Here is a 20,437-nt window from a genome sequence, read left to right as displayed (position 1 = left end):
TCCAAGTCTTCCAGAGTCGCGGCCAAAGCCGTTTCGAAAGACCGCTGATAGCCAGCTTCTTTGTTTACAAGTAGCACACGGAACCGTGGCAACTCTGCCATCATTATGTTAAGCCCGCCCACCGACTTTATGCACAATGTGATTGGCCTGACCAGAGTTTGGTTTTTCCAGCTCGCAAGCCAACGGAGAGTTGCTAGACGACCCTGGCTGCAAATTAGATTTGCTGCCGCTACAGTTCGTCTAGATTTCTAGGCTAACACAGACACATAAAACGGATTTTATTCTTCAGCTAACAGTTCTTCCAGTTACGCGATCGTGAAAGCGAAGGCGAATCTTTCTCACCTGTCATCTCACATAATGACCAAATAAAAGTATTATAGGTGATAGCATTAAAAAAAAAAGTTAATAAAAGCGATGTAAACCACAAACTCAGTTTGTTACTAACACAAGGACCGATGTCAGACTGGCTGTGGATTCTGTGCATGTTTGCCGCCGCGCAGGTATACGAATGTCTATTTCTAGGCTTATTGCCCTTGAACGATCAAATACACACATTATTATGCCTATGTCAATATTGGTGTTTTATGTCATGTGTAAAAAAGTTTGGGACGTGTCAGTATTAGATTTTGGTCATATTTCCCACCCTGAACGATCATGTTATTAAAGCTAGATAGTAAACCACTGGACCAACCTCTTTTGTAATACCAAACAAGATGTATGCATTTTGTTTGTTTTATTCCCATGTGTGACTATTGTGCATCTAACATAATATGGTAAATGTGGCATCCTAATTATGAAAAAATAACATGCACTTTTATCACAAATTGTCATTTTGATAAAAATAAAAAAAGATTTATGATACTGCATTTACTTTGTAGGTTTTTTTTTTTTTGCGTGATATAGGTCTTAAATTTAATTCATAATGGTCTTAAAAAGTCTTAAATTTGATTTGGTGAACCGGAACCCTGTTTTTACAATGCAGATTTTCAAAGCAGCTTTACAGTAATAATAGGAAATTAATGCTACAAAGTTTGTTTTGGCTGTACAGCAGCTCTAGAAGAAAATGTTCATTGTACAGCTGAAGTAAGTTCAGTGTTGATTCATTTCCGTTGTAAAATATAGTTGGTTATTAATTTGGTTAATTTATCTATACAGCAGCTCTGAAGAAAACTGTGACGTTATTGTCCTGTTCAGTTCGCATACAATGTCAATGCAGGCAGATCAGTAATATTATTAAATGTTAAGTGTCACTGACTAAGCAAGCCAGAGGTGACCGTGGCAGCGAACCCAAACATCATCAGGTGACAAAATGGAGGGGGAAAAAAAAAACAGGCTCATTCAGGGTTGCCAGTTCTCCTCTGGCCAACAAATGAACAGTGCATGGTTATGAAAACATGGTGTCATTGTTGGTGTCAATCTTTCACATCTGTTTTGTTAACATCAAGCCTTTTGGTAACACTTTACATTAAGGTGTTTTCATAAAGGTGTTTTTAAATGACTAATAACTAATTTACAAAAGCATTATAAATCGTTGCTAAACAGTTATAACTGCATGAATAAAAAGGGTGACTTTAAGGCAATACTTGCCAAATAGTGAGCCATTTTTAACTTGCATGTTATAAATGCTTAATAAATGTATTTATTTATTTAACTCAAAACCAGATTCCTGATTTATGATGCAGCAAAAATAGACTATCATAGTGAGACTGAAGGGGGTTGTATTTGTGGTTTTAAAATGTTTACAATAACTTGATGAGATATTAATAATGAATATTTTAATTCCGATATTAGTTACTTGTGAACCTTAAACATGAACCATTTATTAAAGAGTTACAAACATTAATAACCTGTGAAAGTGAACCTTAATGTAAAGTGAGCACCCAATAATAAATGTGTTCACTTTACATTGAGGTTCACTTTCATGGGTTATTAATTTGGAACTCATTAATAAATGGTTTAGTAATATAAGTGTGAACAAATACATGTAAAAAGCATTTATAACATGTGAGTTAAAATTGCTCACTATTTGGCAGGTATTGCGTTAAAGTTACCCTTTTTATCCACGCATGTATAATGCATTTGTAAATGAGTTATTAGTCATTTAATAACACCTTTATGAACCCTTTACAAAGGGAACCTTAATGTAAAGTGTTACCAGTCTTTCTTCTTGAAAACTTGAATTTAGTGGTTGAATTTCTCTCCTCAGAAAAGATACTCTCAAACATTTGAAATATAAAGTTGTGTGTTTAGCATCTCTTTCTCTGGTCTCACCAGCAGGAATGTTTGCTGTTGCCTTCCCCATTCTCTATAATGGTAGTTGTCTGTCTTGCATTGGTTTTGTGTAGCAGCTTGTTTTTGTTTTTTGGCTCAACACCTGAAATGAGAAGACACTAGTTCTGTTGTTTTTGTGTAATCTTGCTGCAAAACAAGAAGAGTGGGCTTTAACTTTAAGTAGTTGTGGCTTAAATTTACTTTGAGAAAATTAGTATGCCTGTTGTGTAGGCTACTTGGCATAAGGAGATACAAGTACAGTTAGAAAATGTGAATGTGAACAGCTGAAATATGATGCCCCAGTAACAAGAGCCATGCGGTGGTGGCATTTTAAATATATTGTTATTTAAATGTTTTGTATACATTTTATTGTTAATTTTAAGCATCTGTTGAGTTTATGAGTTTATTAAATACATTTTATGTAAAGTAGGCCTACTTTGAATTACCATTGTGAATGAAATGTGCTATATAAATAAACTTGCCTCGACTAAATATATTATGACCCGCCCAGCCTGTAAATATATAGTAGTCATCATGTATTGCCTATATAGAGGGTGTGCGCGCGCCGCCAATGAGCATCAGCTGGAGATCACGGTGACGCGCGTCGCAACACACGCAGCAGGCATCACGTAGAGTCTCGTAGACTAATATCCCTGGTGCACGAAACCCTCTATTATATAACAGTCTACAAGATGTCCAAGCCACTGACGGACCAAGAGAAGAGGAAGCAAATTTCCGTGCGAGGTCTCGCCGGGGTTGAAAACGTCGCAGACCTCAAGACCAATTTTAATCGCCATCTGCACTTTACTTTGGTTAAGGATCGTAATGTTGCAACGAAGCGCGACTACTACTTCGCCCTGGCGCACACCGTGCGCGACCATTTGGTGGGAAGATGGATCCGGACGCAGCAGCATTACTACGAGAAAGACCCGAAAGTAAGAAACTCGAATGCCGCAGTTTCATCCTTCTGTCAGGGGCCGCACGTACACCACTGACAGGAGGGGGGAGGGGGGGTCGGGGTCACACAACAGGGGACATAATGTTGCGCAGTAGCTAGAAACATTGGACAATGCAAAAAAAAAGAAACATCTACATCCTTGTTGCAATTTGCAGGTTTAGGTATTTCTATTGCGCCAGGAAATGGCGGTTAATTCTAATGGAACAGCAGATGGTAGGGCTTTTTTTCCTCAATAATTACATAATCTCTATGACTGATGTAAGGAGCGCCTTCAATCAATGTCCCGCAGATGAATTAACACGCATGCATGGAGAGCTTTTCTATGCGCCCTTGACAAATATCAACAGGTCATATTGTTATTTTTGAATCGTCGACGTGCGAATATCAATGTGCGCATCTTTGTATATGTTAAAACAAGTATCAAAAATCTAACAACCTAATTTCTGTAATGTCCAATGCCGCTAAATATAAACATTCCAGACAAAAGCACTTTTTCATTTTTTTTTCTTTTTCTTTTTACATAATTTTACAATTTTGGCCGCTTTTTGTTTTCAATAAACGTTACAAGATTAAATTACAATTTTTAAAATCTCCCATCGATTTAATCATAATGTCAACACAATATCGTCATAATTTATGGGTAGCCTACCTAATAGTGAATGTGACGCGACACGCATCATAATCTGGGGGGGGGGGGGGGGGGGGGGGGGTTACAATCTTCTGTACACCTGTACACCACATATCAGCTTATAGACATTGTATTTTTTGTTATAATTCAGAAATGACAAGGTTCATTGCTTCACGCAATACAAAGTCGATGGAGTGTACAAACCCCAGGTGTGGGCGTGGCCTAAACGGGCTCTGTCTCTATTGGTTTTCTTTCTTGTGCTCATTTGCATACATAATTGTGATTAGTCCTTTTCGTTTTACAATGTGCAGTCCAGTCCTAAAACTTGAAAGAAGAAGTGTGTGGTTGGCATGAAGAGGCTAGACAATCATTTTAGCCCTTATTAGCGACTTTATTTTGCACAAACATTATTTGACTCATAAATCCAAAACTGCTATTTTACATTGGGAAAGGAGCTCATAAGTAAACACAAAACCAGAACTTACCTAATTCCTAGGAAATGTAAAATTATATTTAAAAAATTTTTTTATTCTAAAATAAAAAGCAAAATTTGAAGGCTAGGATACTGTTGTATTTGGAATTTGTGTCATCACTATCTGAGTGTCTGGCATCCTGATAAAGTATTTAACCTTAAACGCTGACAGCTAATGTTGCTATTTTTACACGTGCCAGAGACGGAACGTAAACATTCCTCTGTCATAACCTTTGTTTTGATTTATAGACAAGAGCCTGAAACATTACACGCTAGTTTTCGTTCAGCTAATGCTACTATTTTGTCACATGTGCCAGAGAGCGCAAACATACTTCTGTCATAACCTTTGTTATGATTTACAGACAATAGACTGAAACATGACACGCTAGTTTTCGTTCAGCTAATGCTGCTATTTTTACATGTGCCAGAGACAAGAGCGCAAACATACTTCTGTCATAACCTTTTTTATCATATTTATAGACAAGAGACTGAAACATTACACGCTAGTTTTCGTTCACTAGCAGATCCCCATGATAGTTGTGTCATTGGGCAACCTTCAATGATTGAATGTTTTGCGGTGGCGCTCAATGAGGTCTCAAGACATTGAATACAGATTAGGCTTGTGTTGTGCACCTGTCACAATAATACTTGTCACTACTAGATGTCTGCTCCGCAGGGGCTTTTATGGCTCCTTCTTCACTGTTGTTCTAAATGGCTCTCAGCTATTGGTGTTAGGTATAAAAAACTTTTATCTAAAAGAAAAAAAAAAGCTTTTTTTTATATGATCTTGTCTTGACCTTTTTCCACTTTCTCCTTTGTCTCCACTTCTAGCGTGTGTACTATCTCTCTCTGGAATTCTACATGGGCCGGACCCTTCAAAACACCATGGTAAACTTAGCTTTGGAGAATGCTTGTGACGAGGCCATCTATCAGGTGAGAGGAGCTTTGTACAACTAAACACTCTCCTTGCAGGTTTCCTTGTCAAAAACCCAGTAGGATTTTCCCATTGGCTTTTGGATTATTGCAGAATAAACTCTGACAAACAAATTTATGATTCTTACATGTTTTGTTCATCATGATAATCTTCACAAATGAACACCACTTTTATGAATTTTAGATTATGCCCTTTTATGAATTCTGAAGCCTAAATACAAGTTAAAATCTAAACGTAGGCTAAACGAATTACACCACGGTCGCATGACTTCAATGTCCCCATCACTAAGCTTCCAACAACTCAGTCTTCATTTCAGTCTTTATTTAAAAACATTTTCCTTGATAGTTTGAGTTAGAAAATCTTGCAAGGGCACATAAACACAACGAGGTTGTGAAACAGACTAGTGTCGACATGATGACATTTAATGTTCCCGACAACCTATTTAGCCACTGATTAGCAACTGCCTTTTTAAAGATAGAAAAAAAGCTAAAAAAATAATGGGCTATTCAGATGTATACGTCATAGAAGTAATTAAATAATAAGGAATTCAATAACTAAAGGATTGAAATAAAGAAAAATATGGCCTAGTCAATTTAAGCTATTTGCAAATATAATATTTTTGTACACATTTACCATTAGTGGTATGTCTAATATGTAAAAAAAAAACGTTCTTGTCTCGTCACATTCAATTATGATTTACATGAATCCTATAAATAATAGCATATATTTTAATTCAAAATGGTGACATTTCATAAAAATTGTTGAGTACATTTGCATCACTGGGTATTACTGCTGATGTTTTCTATTGTAAAACATTGTCAAATATTAAATGTTTTGCCTACGTCTTACCACACACTCTTTTACTGCTAAAACTAAAGTGTTGCGATGGAATTCACACTCATATTCTGTAAGCCTCGCCTTCTTTGATTTGATTGGCCACCTCACTCATTTTGACATTAATGAGCGCTGTTAGGCCGTTGAGGAAGAAAAAATTTAATATTTAAAACGTTTTATCATCCTAACAACAAACAGAGAGGTGCGTAATGGAGTGCAACAGAGCAGCATCAATAATATTACATATTGGAGGGAGACAATTTACCATTTCTAACTATTGGGAGGGACTTGTCCCCCTTATTGTCAATGGTGGTTACGGCCCTGGATGGAACCTGAAGTGGTAAAATGCTTGTTGTCTGGTTTTGGCCTACAAAAATATGTCATCCCTTGTCTGGCTATCACCAGACCAAGCCCAATTTAAGATTGAACATTGGTCTGGGGAGTCTGCTATGTATTTTCTACTTCACGAGAGGCGTGATAAACGAGCATAAATTAAATGACTCTGTACACAATTGGATAGTCCTTCAACCAATCAGACCACAAGAGGCGTGATCAACGGGCAATGACCCATCACATCTCTATCCGTCATCGTGTTAAACCAGCCAATAGCGCGCCAGGTGGATAAGTCAGTCTGTGATTGGTTCCCGCAAAAGTGTAACAGAAGCAGTATAAAATAAATGTACAGGTTTCCAGACTGAGTTGAAGGGCGAAATCAAATCGCCAGCAGATCAGGCTGGGTTACCCAGTCTAATGTCATTCCTGCAGCACTCAATGAGGAAGTGGATAAATTGTGTGTCATTTATGGGCCCCTAGTGGCACAAAAATGAATTGCAATCTGTGTGAATGGCTGATTGGGCTCTACATAACAACATGTGTGGGGTGGGACTATTCATAAATAGAGTCTAAATAGAGAAGATCTATAATACCTGGGGAACATTATCTGTTATTATTGACCTCATTGCCTTACCTTTAAAAAATCATTTTGTATAAAGAAAAGAGGACATTATCAGTCATTATCTTCATCAGTGATAGCACAATCATAAATAGAGAAAGAGCATATGGAGGAGATCTAGCGCTGTATGTATATATGCACTGTAATACTGCTCATCTTGGATCAGCTGCCCCTGATTTTTAATCATATTCATTAGGATATGAAAGGCAAATCATTTTAGATCAGCGTTGGTATGATGAGAATGCCTATAAAGATGTGTTGAAAGATGAATCCAGGCAACAGGGCATGTTTTGTAGTTACACCTGATTTGGTCCTACCTGCCTCTCATATTCTGTTTCTTCTCAGTTGGGTCTGGATATGGAGGAGCTGCAGGACATGGAGGAGGATGCTGGCCTGGGCAATGGAGGCCTTGGTCGACTGGCAGGTGAACTCAGTCGCTTTAAATGTGGTGATCATAAGATTAATGGAGGCATGCACTGTTGAGTTAATGCTTTAATTCACTTTAATTTCTCTTCTTCTTCAGCTTGCTTCCTGGACTCCATGGCAACCTTGGGCCTGGCAGCATATGGATATGGAATCCGTTATGAGTTTGGAATCTTTAATCAGAAAATTGTGAAGGGCTGGCAGGTAAAACCAACTTGCAACAATATTTCAGTAAAATGTACTTCACTTCCCTTGATGCATTTGGCTCTTAGTAAATGACTGACATCATTTGACAGGTGGAGGAGGCGGATGATTGGCTGCGCTATGGAAACCCTTGGGAAAAAGCCCGGCCTGAATACATGCGTCCTGTGCATTTCTATGGTCGGGTGGAGCACCACCCTGATGGAGTGAAATGGGTGGACACACAGGTGAGAGCATAGAAGTAATGAATCTGCATTTAATTGGCGTGGACATTTTTCTTTTTTATTATTTAAATTTGTATTACAGTAATTTCAACATTCCCATACATTTGGATGGTACCCGAAATCTTAGTAAAGGCAATCAACAATTGGATATATTGGCTGAAAGAAATAGGAGAAACAGAAATTACACCCATAATAGAAGTACCAAATTTCTTTCATAACCCTATTTCTCAATAATTCTCAAGATTTCCCTACTCTTCTTAATTATCATAATTATATACTAGGTCTAATATACTAGGTCTGGTCTTAGTGGAATAATGTAGTCTATCCATTTTCCCCATAAATTGACAAATATTTTATACACTAGGAAATGCCATTTTTGCCAATACAAATTAATTTTTGCTAGTACATTACTATCCAAAAAATTGGGTTCAGTAAGATTAAAAAAAAAAAAAAAGGAAATTAATGCTTTTATTCAGCAGGGAAAAATGGTTTAAACGTGACAGTAAAGACAAAATGTGACAAAACATAAAGTATAATGCTAAATGCTGTTCTTTTGGACTTTGTATTTATCAAACAATCCTGAAAATCATGCCTTCCACAAAAATATTAAGGTACACAACAGTTTTCAACATTGATAATATTAAGAAATGTTTCTTGAGCAGCAAATCAGCATATTAGAATGATTTCTGAAGGATCATGTGACTCTGAAGACTGGAGTAATGATGCTGGAAATTCAGCTTTGCATCACAGAAATAAATGATATATTTAAATAAAAAACTGTTACTTTAAACTGTAATAATAATATTACTGTACTTTTTATCAAATAAATGCAGCCTCGGTGCAAAATCTTACCAACCCGTTTTAAACATAGTGTACATCAGGAAGTTCAGTAGAGCTATAACAGAATGCCCAATGTGCAAGGCGAGAATCGGATGCTACATGCAGTAGAATTGTGTCATTTTTACAGATGTAACTCTGTTTTCCTATTAAATCTGTTCCTGTTTGGCTTACCAGGTGATCCTTGCCCTCCCCTATGACACACCTGTCCCAGGATACAGAAACAACGTTGTTAACACAATGAGGCTCTGGTCTGCCAAAGCGCCATGTGAATTCCACCTCAAAGACTGTGAGTTCTCTTCAATCAAACAATCAATGATCAAGAGACATTTTAACAACCACAAGCCTTCTCATTAGTTTATTATTTTGCAAATAACTTGTAATATTTTTTATAAAATCAACTCTGATCTATTCCATTCGTGTCCATATGCACAACTATTCACAGGTTTGTGGTCAGTACGATTTTTTTCTTGTCTCTTGTGCTCACCAAGGCTGCATTTATTTAATCATAGATACAATAAAAACAGTAATATTGTGAAATAGTTTTACAATAAAATGTAATATATACACAGTTGTGTCGCTTAATATTTTTATGGAAACTGATACATTTTCTTCATAATTTTTTTTATATAGAAAGTCTAAAAGCAAAGCATTAATTTGAAAATAACTTTTTGTGTCATTATAAACGTCTTTACTTTCACTTTTGATCAATTTTATGCATCCTTGCTGAATGAAAGTATGTATTTATTTCAGCAAAATGTAAACTGTTGAAATGGGTAAACTGTATCTTTGAGCCTTAGCTCTGACAGACTTTCTATCTTCCTAAACAGTTAATGTTGGTGGTTACATCCAGGCCGTTCTGGATAAGAATTTAGCTGAGAACATCTCTCGTGTGCTTTACCCTAATGACAATGTGAGTGCAACTCAAGTGATCCATATTAAGAAACAAACCGCATGACTCTTGGAGCCTAAATGTTAACAAATCCTCCTGTTTGTGTATGCCAGTTCTTTGAGGGGAAAGAGTTACGTCTGAAGCAGGAGTATTTTGTGGTGGCTGCGACTCTCCAGGACATCGTCCGCAGGTTCAAAGCTTCCAAGTTTGGCTCAACTGAGGTAGTGCGCGTGGATCTGTCCTCACTGCCAGATAAGGTAGGGCAGCCCTGGAGCACTTTGTTTTATGTAAAATTTCTGCCAGTCTCATGTTGAGTACCTATAGAGTAGTATTGCATCCTTCATATCTCCGAAGATCTTTAGTTTTATCATATTTATAAAAGACAAATACCCTGTACCGATTCTTTCCGAAAACAGCCGAGCTCGTGCAGGAGTGCAGTGGATGGAGCTAAAGAGACACAAAATACATCATGGCATTATCCCTGGATAACTTTCGATTCACTATATGTTTGTGTGTTTACATTATATGCACTTGCGCGCCGATTGCCAACAAAACACAGACATTTGATGCAGTTTCACTCACCGCCTGCGGTTTCTACTCATGACCGGGAACAAACAAACACACTTGCAGAACTCCATTGCTGCTCCGCAAAACAAACTGCATCCACTGTTTCCTTAACGCTGGGTTATTTGGGAAGCTGAACAAGGTTATCTTTCCCTCACAACCAGAAACACACTTCTTTAGTGACATTGTTGATTTTGTGGTCTAAAAACAAAACAACAGCGCTGCAGACGGCTTCCATAACCCGAGCGAAGCTCGTTGATTGGCGTGCTCTTGCTCTCGCTCTGGTTGATGTGCGCACGGGCTCATCCGGGAGAAGTGCCCATACAAGCAATTCCGCCCTTTATGAAGTCATACAGGGCCATACTCGAAAAAAATTACTTATTTGAATCCTGAAGAAGTGTATTTTGCACAGAAATACTTTGTCATATAATTTTGGCCATGTTTAGCCAAAACTTCCAACTCTTCAACAGTGTAAATAAGTCATATTGTATGACATGGCGTTAGACCCTCCCTTTAAGAGGCTGGGCTGGCAGAGAACATTCAACACACATTGTATCTGGTATAATTTATTCATATGAATGATACTGAGCAATAAAACTTAATGCATTGGACTAAATAAACATGGGTTTGTGTTCAGGTTGCTATACAGCTGAATGACACACATCCTGCAATGGCCATCCCTGAACTGATGAGGATACTGATGGATGACGAGAAACTGACCTGGGAGGCGGTGAGCTGGAATTCCTGTCTTGTCATTTAACATGCTCAAAAAAGAATTTGCAGAGTCAGACTGTAGGACTATTGAGTTAATAACATGAATTAGTAAATGCATTAGCTATCATGAACAAACGATGAACAATATATGTATTTTAAATCATTAATTAATCTTACTCAATGGTAGATAGTAAAAATATAATTGTTCATTGTTCATGTTAGTTTACATGCAAGACCTTCATCAGACATCAAATGTTAACAAATGACCCTTATTGTAAAGTGTTACCGGACATAAAGTTTAAATTTGTTGATTCTAGAATGAAAATCTTCCCCTGTGGACCAACACCATAATGTTGTACTCCTCTACCTCTTCTAATTTCTCTTTCTGTCTCACTCTCTTTTTCAAAATATTTTTCTTTTTAGGCGTGGGACATCACTGTGCGTACTTGCGCATATACTAACCACACTGTTTTACCAGAAGCTCTGGAACGCTGGCCCGTCGACCTGTTCCAAAACCTTCTGCCCCGTCACCTAGAGATCATCTACGAGATTAACCGACGTCACCTGGAGGTCTGGGAACAGATATTCTCTTCATGGAACATTGCATTTGACCTTATTTTGTTTATAAATGTTTTTAAAGGGGTTGGGAAATCTGTAACTCCTTGCATTAGGACTGTATGACTGTGTTGACTCCAAATAAGGAGTAAATTGCACTGTGAGGTTAAATAAACAACCTCCTCTGCTCTGCATGACTCAGCATCCAGTAAATCTCAAATGAAGAAAAGTAACTTCCCATGTTCTTTTCACTCTGTTTTGACCTTACATTTTCTGTCCTGTTTCTTAGCGGATCTCTGCGCTCTACCCTGGTGATTTTGACCGTATGAGGCGCATGTCTCTCGTTGAGGAGGAAGGTCAGAAGAAGATCAACATGGCTCATCTCTGCATCGTTGGCTCTCACGCAGTCAATGGCGTGGCACAAATCCACTCCGACATTATCAAAGACACTGTGTATGTCTCCAAACTTTTTTTTATATTAGAATACATAGTAGCCCCAAAAGTATCTGGACACTTAAAGGGATAGTTCACCCAAAAATTTAAATTGTCATCATTTAGTCACCCTCAAGTTGTTCCAAACCTGTATGAGTTTCTTTGTTCGGCTGAACACAAATGCAAATTAAATGTCCAAATACCATTTAAGACCACTGTTTATATATACCAACACGTATGTCTACTATATGTTATTCCAAATGTAGATTATTAAAAAACAATCGTTTCTAATTTGCTGGGGTTGATTCTGTGTACAGTTTTAAGGACTTCTATGAAGTGGACCCACAGAAGTTTCAGAACAAGACCAATGGTATCACACCTCGTCGCTGGCTTGTCATGTGTAACCCTGGACTGGCTGAGGTTATCGCTGAGGTGAGAAACAATGCTGGAAAAAAAAGTTATTATTAAATGTGTCTGAAAAAAAAATCTGAGAGAAGAACATACAAAACGTACCATAACCATAGTTCTGTCAGATCCATTAAGTCAAGAACACACATGACAATAAAAATGATTTAGAAATTTCTGCAAAAGCAGCAAGCAGCAAGCAAGTAGTAAGAGCGAACTGAATCTGCTTTAAATAGGCGCCCTGTTTTTCAGCGTAGCCTTTAGCAGCGAGGGGAGTTGAAACAGCTGATTAGACCGAGGTGTTGTCAATCACGTCAGCAGCGTCTTGACTACTTGGTCTGCCAGAACTGACGCTCAATTTTTAAGCTGTAGTCCAAGCCCTCGAAAGCCATTCAAGAGTCATTATTGACCGAAAATCCCTGTCTTACGTTAATCATTAGAGAATTGGAGAGGACTACATCCGCGACCTGGACCAGCTGAAGAAACTCTTGAAGTTTGTGAATGACGATGCTTTAATTCGAGACATTGCTAAAGTCAAACAGGTGAGACAGAATCCTCTTTCAAAGTGAAATTAAGTGCAATAATCATATTTAAAATGAGAATGCTGAACATTAAGTGGCATATCAATTGCTTTGCTGTTTTCAGGAGAATAAAATGAAATTTGCAGCGCTTCTAGAGGAACAATATAAGGTGAAGATCAACCCAAACTCCATGTTTGATGTCCATGTGAAGAGGATCCATGAATACAAAAGGCAGCTGTTGAACTGTCTGCACATCATCACCCTCTACAACCGTAAGTTTCTCTTAAAACAGCTAAATATTTATCTCGTTTTACAAGCGTCAAAACCAACTAATGCGTATCTAGCATGCTACTGGAAAGTTTATTTCATAACTTTTCACATCTTTTTTTTATTTAGTAGGCAGTATGCAGTGTGTACTGTGCCGAAAGCTAGTATTCCTTTCACAAGAAGGCCGTAACCACCATAGGCATTGAGTCACCCCCAAATAATTGGAAATGGCCAAATTGTCCCACCCATTATTTTATATTTCTTAATGCTGCTGACCGTTACGCATCGCTCTGTTTGTTGTTAGAATGGCAGACAGTTTAAAATGTACATTTTTGGTCTGCTTTAGTGCTCTAACAGCGCTCGTCAATGTCAAAATGATGGTCAGTCAGATCAGAGAAGGCAGGGCTTAATGTTTACTGAAGATGAGTGTGAATTCTAGCTTGATGATTTTAGTTTTTACAATAAAAGAGTGCATTCGAGTGGTAAGATATAAGCTAAACATGTAACATTAGACAGCTGTTTTTCGATGGATAGGTTTAATAACCCACAATAACATACAGTGTTGCAAACTACTACAATTTTTTTATGTCATTTCGTCATTTTGAATTGAAAATATTTAATAATTTAAATGATGTAATTCATAACTGAATGTGACGAGACACAAACATTTTTTCCACAACTAGGCTATGATTAGACCTGATACTTCTTTTACCGTTTAAATCATTTAATTATTTAATTTATCTAAATAAAAAGACCCCCCCCCCCCCCCCCCCCCCAATAAAAAAACCTGTTGGTTCCACCAATGTTCAAGACAGACAAGCTTGACCCTCTGGGGTTCTTCCTTTATGGGTCACACTCAGGACCTTCGGGTCAAAAATGACCCGGAGGGTGGGATTAAGATAAAAATTATATATATAATTTATTTTTATTAAAGCTGTATTTCATTTTAGAGTCAAGCCTAGGCCTCATGAAAGCAATTTTTTAAATGAGATCGGTGCCATCCGGTGGACACATTGAGCATTTTTATCACGCAATAGCACATTTTTACCACTATAGTGGATCTTGCGTTTTATAAAAAAAAAGTAAAATCTTGGTGACTTTATTGGTACTTGGTATATGAACACCCAAAAAAATTGGGGACAGGATTTGAAAAGTCTAAGTGGTCATAAAAAAAAAAAGTCACACTCAGGACCTTAGGGTCAAAAATGACCCCCATAGGAAATAATGGGAAATTAGTTTTTTTGTGCATACAATCTACAAATCAGCCAGAATGCAAAAAAAAAGGACTCGACAGTGAAGGGATGAATCTCTAAAACATCAAGAGTGCAAAACAGACAAAAAAACTCACACACACACACTTATACACACAAAAACACACGCACACACAAATTAATGCGTGCCATTCCAAAAGCTAATTGTGTTTTTTGTGTGTGTGTGAGTTTTTTTGTCTGTTTTGCACTCGTGATGTTTTAGAGATTGTTGAGTCCCTTTTTCTGCATCCTGGCTGATTTGTAGATTGTATGCACAAAAAAACTCTGTATTTTCATATTTTTGCCAATTTCCCATTCATTTCCTATGGGGGTCATTTTTGACCCGAAGGTCCTGAGTGTGACTATTTTTTTACGACCACTTAGACTTTTCAAATCCTGTCCCCGATTTTTGTGCTCATATACCAAGTACCAATAAAGTCACCAAGTTTCGGACCATTCCGATGAAGCTACGATTTTTAACATTTTTTTTATTTAAAAAAAATTGGGTCAGAAATGACCGAAGAGGGTTAAACCTAGTCCCAGCATTCTTATAAAAGCTCATTAAATGTCCTAATTGAACTGAGGCGTAATCCTAGTTTAATCTAAGACCTGTCTGTGAAACCATGGCAAGTAACATTAAATTAAACGTGATATTTTGATGTGCAAAGAGTATTTTTTTTTTTTTTTGTAAAATGTACTCCAATAATCTTTTATTTACAGTTTTGAAAAAAGTCATTTTTTACAGTGTACCTAACTTTACTATTTTGTCTGATCAGGCATCAAGAAGGAGCCTAACAAGGCCTGGACTCCAAGGACAATTATGATTGGTGGAAAGGTGAGAATGATCACTCCACTGACCAGTCAGATCTGTTCTACTGAAATCTGAATGCTAATTGGTTAAATCATGCATCTTCAAGGCCGCCCCCGGGTATCACACAGCTAAGATGATCATCAAAATGATCACGGCGATTGGAGAAGTGGTGAATAATGACATTGTGGTGGGAGATCGTCTGAAAGTCATCTTCCTTGAGAACTACAGGGTTACACTGGCTGAGAAAGGTAGCATGCAAACTTACTAGCAGATTTTATTATTGGATCAGCTTCTTGTCTTATTTATTCACTCACACTTCTCGCCCTGCTTGCTTCTCTCGTTTTACAGTCATCCCAGCGGCTGACCTGTCCGAGCAAATCTCCACAGCAGGAACAGAAGCTTCTGGAACAGGCAACATGAAGTTCATGCTGAATGGAGCTCTGACCATCGGCACCATGGATGGGGCAAACGTGGAGATGGCTGAAGAGGCGGGAGAAGAGAACCTCTTCATCTTCGGCATGAGAGTGAAGGATGTGGAAGCTTTGGATCAGAAAGGGTGATGACATAAGCTTCAGTTCAATTTTTCTGAACAGTTATTTTTAGTGCATTCATTTATAATATGTATCCATTTAAATAAATTTGTCATCATCCACTTAAATAGATATGAGCAAAATAAGGAAGAAAGTAAAACTACACTACAGTGTATCTTACTTGAAGTTTGTTTATTTCCAGATACAATGCCATGGAGTATTATAACCGAATTCCAGAACTGAAACAAGCCATGGATCAGATTTCTAAAGGATTCTTCAGCCCTGGAGAGCCTGACCAGTTTCAAGATATTGTCAATATGCTGATGTACAATGACAGGTAAGAAAAACTGAAAATCCTAGTGATGTCTCTTTTTTTCTCGGATATCTTTGTCTTTCTCTTTCTCACACAGTCACAGTTTAATACTGATCATATAAATTACATTTTGGTTGGATTGCAGGTTCAAGGTGTTTGCTGACTATGAAGACTACATTAAAAGTCAGGATAAAGTCAGCGCCCTGTATAAGGTTTGTATTAAAACAATATGATATTGTTTGACGCCACTAATGTTTCAATGTTTTTCAGGAAGTTAAGTCAGTAATATGTTTCTTTTTTTCAGCAAGGATGCATTAAATTGATTAAAAGTGTCTGTAAAGATATTTATAATGTTACAAAATATTTCTATTTCAAATAAATGCTGTTCTTTTAGCTGTTAACTTTCAATTAATCAAAAAATCATGAAGTCATGCTTTTGACAAAAATATGAAGCAGCACAGCACAGCTGTATTCAATATTGATAATAATTAGAAATGTGTCTTGAGCAGCAAATCAGCATATTAGAATGATTTCTGAAGAATCACGAAGGCTAGAGTAAGGATGCTGAAAATTTTGCACCACAGGAATAAATTACATTAAAAAAAAATATTAAAATAGAAAACAGTTCTTTTAAATTGTAAGAATATTTCAAAATATTACTGTTTTCAGTGTATTTAAGAAAATAGATAAATGCATCCTTGATGAACAGAAGAGACTTTTTTTCAAAAAAGTTTAAAAACTTTAACCCAAACTTTTGAACGGTAGTGTATGTGAACGAGTCATTCATACTTTTAGTCAATTTCTACCATTTTTTTATTTTGTTTTATTAGGACTATTATACATTCAAGATAGCTGTTCCAACAGTTTATTTGGAAATATGTGATACGATTCACTCGAAATGTATAGATGGAAATAGTCCTTAACATCAGAAACACAACAATGCTGGAACTGAGCTTGTTCCTCTTCCTGATTCTCAAACAGAATGTTAAAGAATGGACCAAGATGGTCATCCACAACATTGCTGGTTGTGGCAAGTTCTCCAGTGACCGCACCATTAGCCAGTACGCCCGTGAGATCTGGGGCATGGAGCCTAGTCTGGAGAAGATCGCAGCCCCAGACGACCCCCGCTAAGTCGTTCCACAATATCTTCCAATGTTGTAGCTGTTCTCATATTCAATTCATTTACCATTGTGAAGATGTATAAAGCTGATTTTACCATTGAAATGTCATAGAAGATGTTACTCCATCTTGCCATCAGACAGCTAGAATGCTTCACACAATTTCTCTGCATCCCTGCTGCAGCGACAAGCTGTCAGCGCATATAGCTTTGTGGCATATTTATATACAGTATTTGTTGGTGTAAGAATGTTAGTTTTCCTGTGTGTGAAGTATTATGAAAAGGTCTGATGTGTTTGTCTATCCACGCCAGCAGAATAGCTCAGCCTCATCCTGGAGAACCAAACATACACTGTGAGGTCAAAGTATAGCAAAATCTTTTCTGTATTTTGCTACATATCACACATGCATGATGGTGACTGTTATGGAAACAATTTGAGAAACCACCAAACTGAGAGTTTTAGATTGATTATTAAAAACACTTTTGCGCTATTTCAGTTTCTGACAGGCAGTTTGGCCTTTGATAACTTTGAATATGGTACAATTACCGTCATGACCTATTTAAAATTCCTCCGCCGGCTTGAAACTACCTGCCTTAACCATCAATATGAGTGTTGTTTGTGTATGTTTAGGTCTAAATTTCTGCCTGTCTCTACTGTTGGTGCTCATGACTTGTTCTTCCACCCGCAGAGCTCCTCACTTTAGCACTTTAGTCATGATCTGTCACTTTTTGGTCCTCAAGAAGCGTTGTACTGTAGCTCTTTCCACATATACTGTCGTAACTCTGGTTTTCACATCACACAAAATAGGACCTGCAGGAATGATGGGGCCCTGTATGAAACTTTGCTTTGAGTCCAGTAAGGTAGCAAAACTAATATAGCAGTGAAGTGTGATTCTCCATACTTGCCAGGCTGCGTTCAAGACCCTGAAATGTATTTACTCAGATATATTATGATAGAAATATATATTTAGAACAGGAAACGAAGATGTCACAAAGATGTACTTTGGATTTGCTGGAAGTGGCTATTTAGCAGACAATTAAACTATGAATTCCTGGTTTAGTGATAATGGAATAGGATTTTATCTCTTGTTCCTGGTCACCCCTACATAGACATTGACAACTTTTGTTAACAGCTCCAGCAATCTGATAAATGTCTTTGTTCTCTCTGAATGTTTTGCCCTTATTGTGGGTGACAACACACACCAAACAGTCCTGCTGATACCCTTGAAGAGAGACAAAATTAAAAATAAAAGATGATGAAATTAATCACTGTGTCTGCTTTTTGCTAATTTTCTTGTGTTGCTCTTACATGTGACTTAATAAATAAATGTTAATATACACTATCGTTAAAGGGTTGGGGTCAGTAAGATATTTAAATGTATTTTATTTATTACTTTTTTTTTTTTAAAGAAGTCACTTATGCTCACCAAGGTTGTATTTATTTGATCTAAAATACAGTATTACTATAATATTGTGAAATATTAATGCAATTTAAATAACCGTTTTCTACTTTAACCTCCTAAGACCCAGGAAGTCTTTTGAATTTAGTATTTTTTCATGTCATTACATATACATATATATGTCATTTTATATATATATATATATATATATATATATATATATATATATATATATATATATATATATATATATATATATATATATATATATATATATATATATATATATATATATATATATATATATATGTTATGTCCTCGTAAGTGGACACCAGGACTCATTTGTTAAAAAAATTAAATTACATGAAATGAAATGACATGACATGTATAGGCAAAAACAATGGGATTTTTTTTCTTCATTCACCAATCAATTATCAGGTTTCAGGATTTTTTTTAAAACTTTGTTTAAAGATGATTCTCTACTATGTTAGGAAAGATATAACGGCATTAATTGATATACCATTTTACTTTATGCAATATGTGGGTAAAATGGCCATACATGGCTTTTCCCATTCAATGCAATGTATCTAAACACTGTGTCTAATGTGCATATTAATGTGTTCTTGGAGAAATATGTAATGAAAAAATAAGTGTAATAATGGGAGTAATAGTTGGCAACATTTTCATAATAATACCTAATATTTTATAGAAACAATATGCAATTTATTTCCCTATTCACTTATTGTGTAAAAACAAGTGTGTCTCTTGTTGTGTCTCCTAAATTGCCTGCAAACATGCTTTCAGTCCCGGTGTCCTCTATTGAGGTATGAAATCAATGCTCTGTTTTGTAACAGAAAGTCATATTTTCAGTCATTTTCCTGAGAGATTGATTTATAACAAACAATTTGAAAATTAGTCGGATTTAAAAGACAATTTTCAAAATATTATCATTTTCCATAAGAGTGCTAAATTTGACCATTCAGTCATTTTTAAAGACCAAGGAGAAGTTATTGTCCTGCTGAAACCTCAAAACAAATGGTATCTCTGAAAAGCCCTGAATGTACTCTTTACAGGACAAAACTGTGACATGTATGGTGTCAGAGAAATTCACAAAAATATAATGTCTCCTTGTACGAGGACAGTGGCACCCAGGTGGTAATTTATTCCTGCAATGTCAAAGCTGAATTTTCAGCATCATTACTCCAGTCTTAAGTGTCACATGATCCTTCAGAAATCATTCTAATATGCTTATTATCATTATCAAAGATTAAACTTATTTTGAAATAAATGACATTTATTTCAGGATTATTTTAAATTGATTAAATAAATGTAAAAGTCTTAACTGTCACCGTTGATCAATTTAATGCATACTTGCTGAATAAAATAATTTGTTTCTAAAAGTAATCTAATATAGGCCTATGTTAAATGGAATATGTATATCAAGTATATAATTTTTTAAAAATGTACAGTTGCAGTTCATTCAAATAGATTTGAAATTATTATTATTTTTTAATTTCACATTTTCCACGTAGTCTCTCAAATAAAATGTCATAAAACTGAATGTGTAATTACAATAATTAGAAAAAAAATGAACCAAGACGTTGGGTGGCGCTATTAACCTCCAAACAGTTCACTTTTTTTGAGGAAGGTTCTTGAACTAAAACCCCTGTGATGTATCGGTTCTCGGACAGACCTAATTTCCCTTCAAACTTATAAAGTTTATCCCACTCGAAAGGTCTGTGTGTTTGGACTGAAGAAATCCGTGGTGAGGAGGATATCATGCAATATATTTGCCGGGAAGAGTGTGACGCACCAGTTGACGGAACTGGCAGACAGCTGGGGAAGATTAGTCGGCGTTGCTTAACCGAGGGACTTTAAAATCCAGATCACAAGACTTGGCGCCTTAAAGTACCACGCAAAGAACCCAAGAGG

General features: G+C 36.6%; 2 protein-coding genes across 2 annotated transcripts in view; both read left to right on the top strand.

Annotated features, from left to right (window-relative positions):
* The first annotated feature begins 2,818 nt into the window (after window positions 1–2,818).
* pygmb (phosphorylase, glycogen, muscle b) lies at window positions 2,819–18,371 on the top strand. Its single transcript, XM_079810689.1, has 20 exons — window positions 2,819–3,206; window positions 5,161–5,262; window positions 7,395–7,473; window positions 7,573–7,676; window positions 7,769–7,900; window positions 8,912–9,023; window positions 9,565–9,647; window positions 9,740–9,883; window positions 10,828–10,920; window positions 11,328–11,474; window positions 11,749–11,912; window positions 12,209–12,323; window positions 12,737–12,838; window positions 12,942–13,089; window positions 15,111–15,169; window positions 15,252–15,393; window positions 15,494–15,701; window positions 15,878–16,012; window positions 16,134–16,200; window positions 16,970–18,371. The coding sequence occupies exons 1-20, from the start codon at window positions 2,964–2,966 to the stop codon at window positions 17,117–17,119; spliced, it is 2,529 nt and encodes an 842-aa protein (XP_079666815.1). The 5' UTR covers window positions 2,819–2,963; the 3' UTR covers window positions 17,120–18,371.
* A 1,764-nt stretch (window positions 18,372–20,135) lies between these two features.
* clcn5b (chloride channel, voltage-sensitive 5b) overlaps window positions 20,136–20,437 on the top strand; it is a 32,970-nt gene continuing 32,668 nt past the window's right edge. The window contains exon 1 of the mRNA XM_079805269.1: window positions 20,136–20,436. The gene's annotated coding sequence lies outside the window, so the exon portion shown is untranslated. The remainder of the gene's footprint in view (window position 20,437) is intronic.

The sequence above is a fragment of the Gobio gobio genome (genome assembly GCF_949357685.1).
Source record: "Gobio gobio genome assembly, chromosome: 2".
Taxonomy (NCBI): Eukaryota; Metazoa; Chordata; class Actinopteri; order Cypriniformes; family Gobionidae; genus Gobio; species Gobio gobio.
The sequence above is the reverse complement of the archived record's forward strand: the minus strand, read 5'-3'. Positions and strand labels throughout refer to the sequence as shown.

What these genes read in the sequence shown, in the direction of transcription:
- pygmb (XM_079810689.1), top strand. Translation starts at nt 2,964, where the DNA reads ATGTCCAAGCCACTGACGGACCAAGAGAAGAGGAAGCAAATTTCCGTG. An exon ending in TGAATTCCACCTCAAAGACT is followed by an intron (nt 9,024 to 9,564) that starts GTGAGTTCTCTT and finishes CTTCCTAAACAG; the next exon opens with TTAATGTTGGTGGTTACATC. An exon ending in ATGCTGATGTACAATGACAG is followed by an intron (nt 16,013 to 16,133) that starts GTAAGAAAAACT and finishes GTTGGATTGCAG; the next exon opens with GTTCAAGGTGTTTGCTGACT.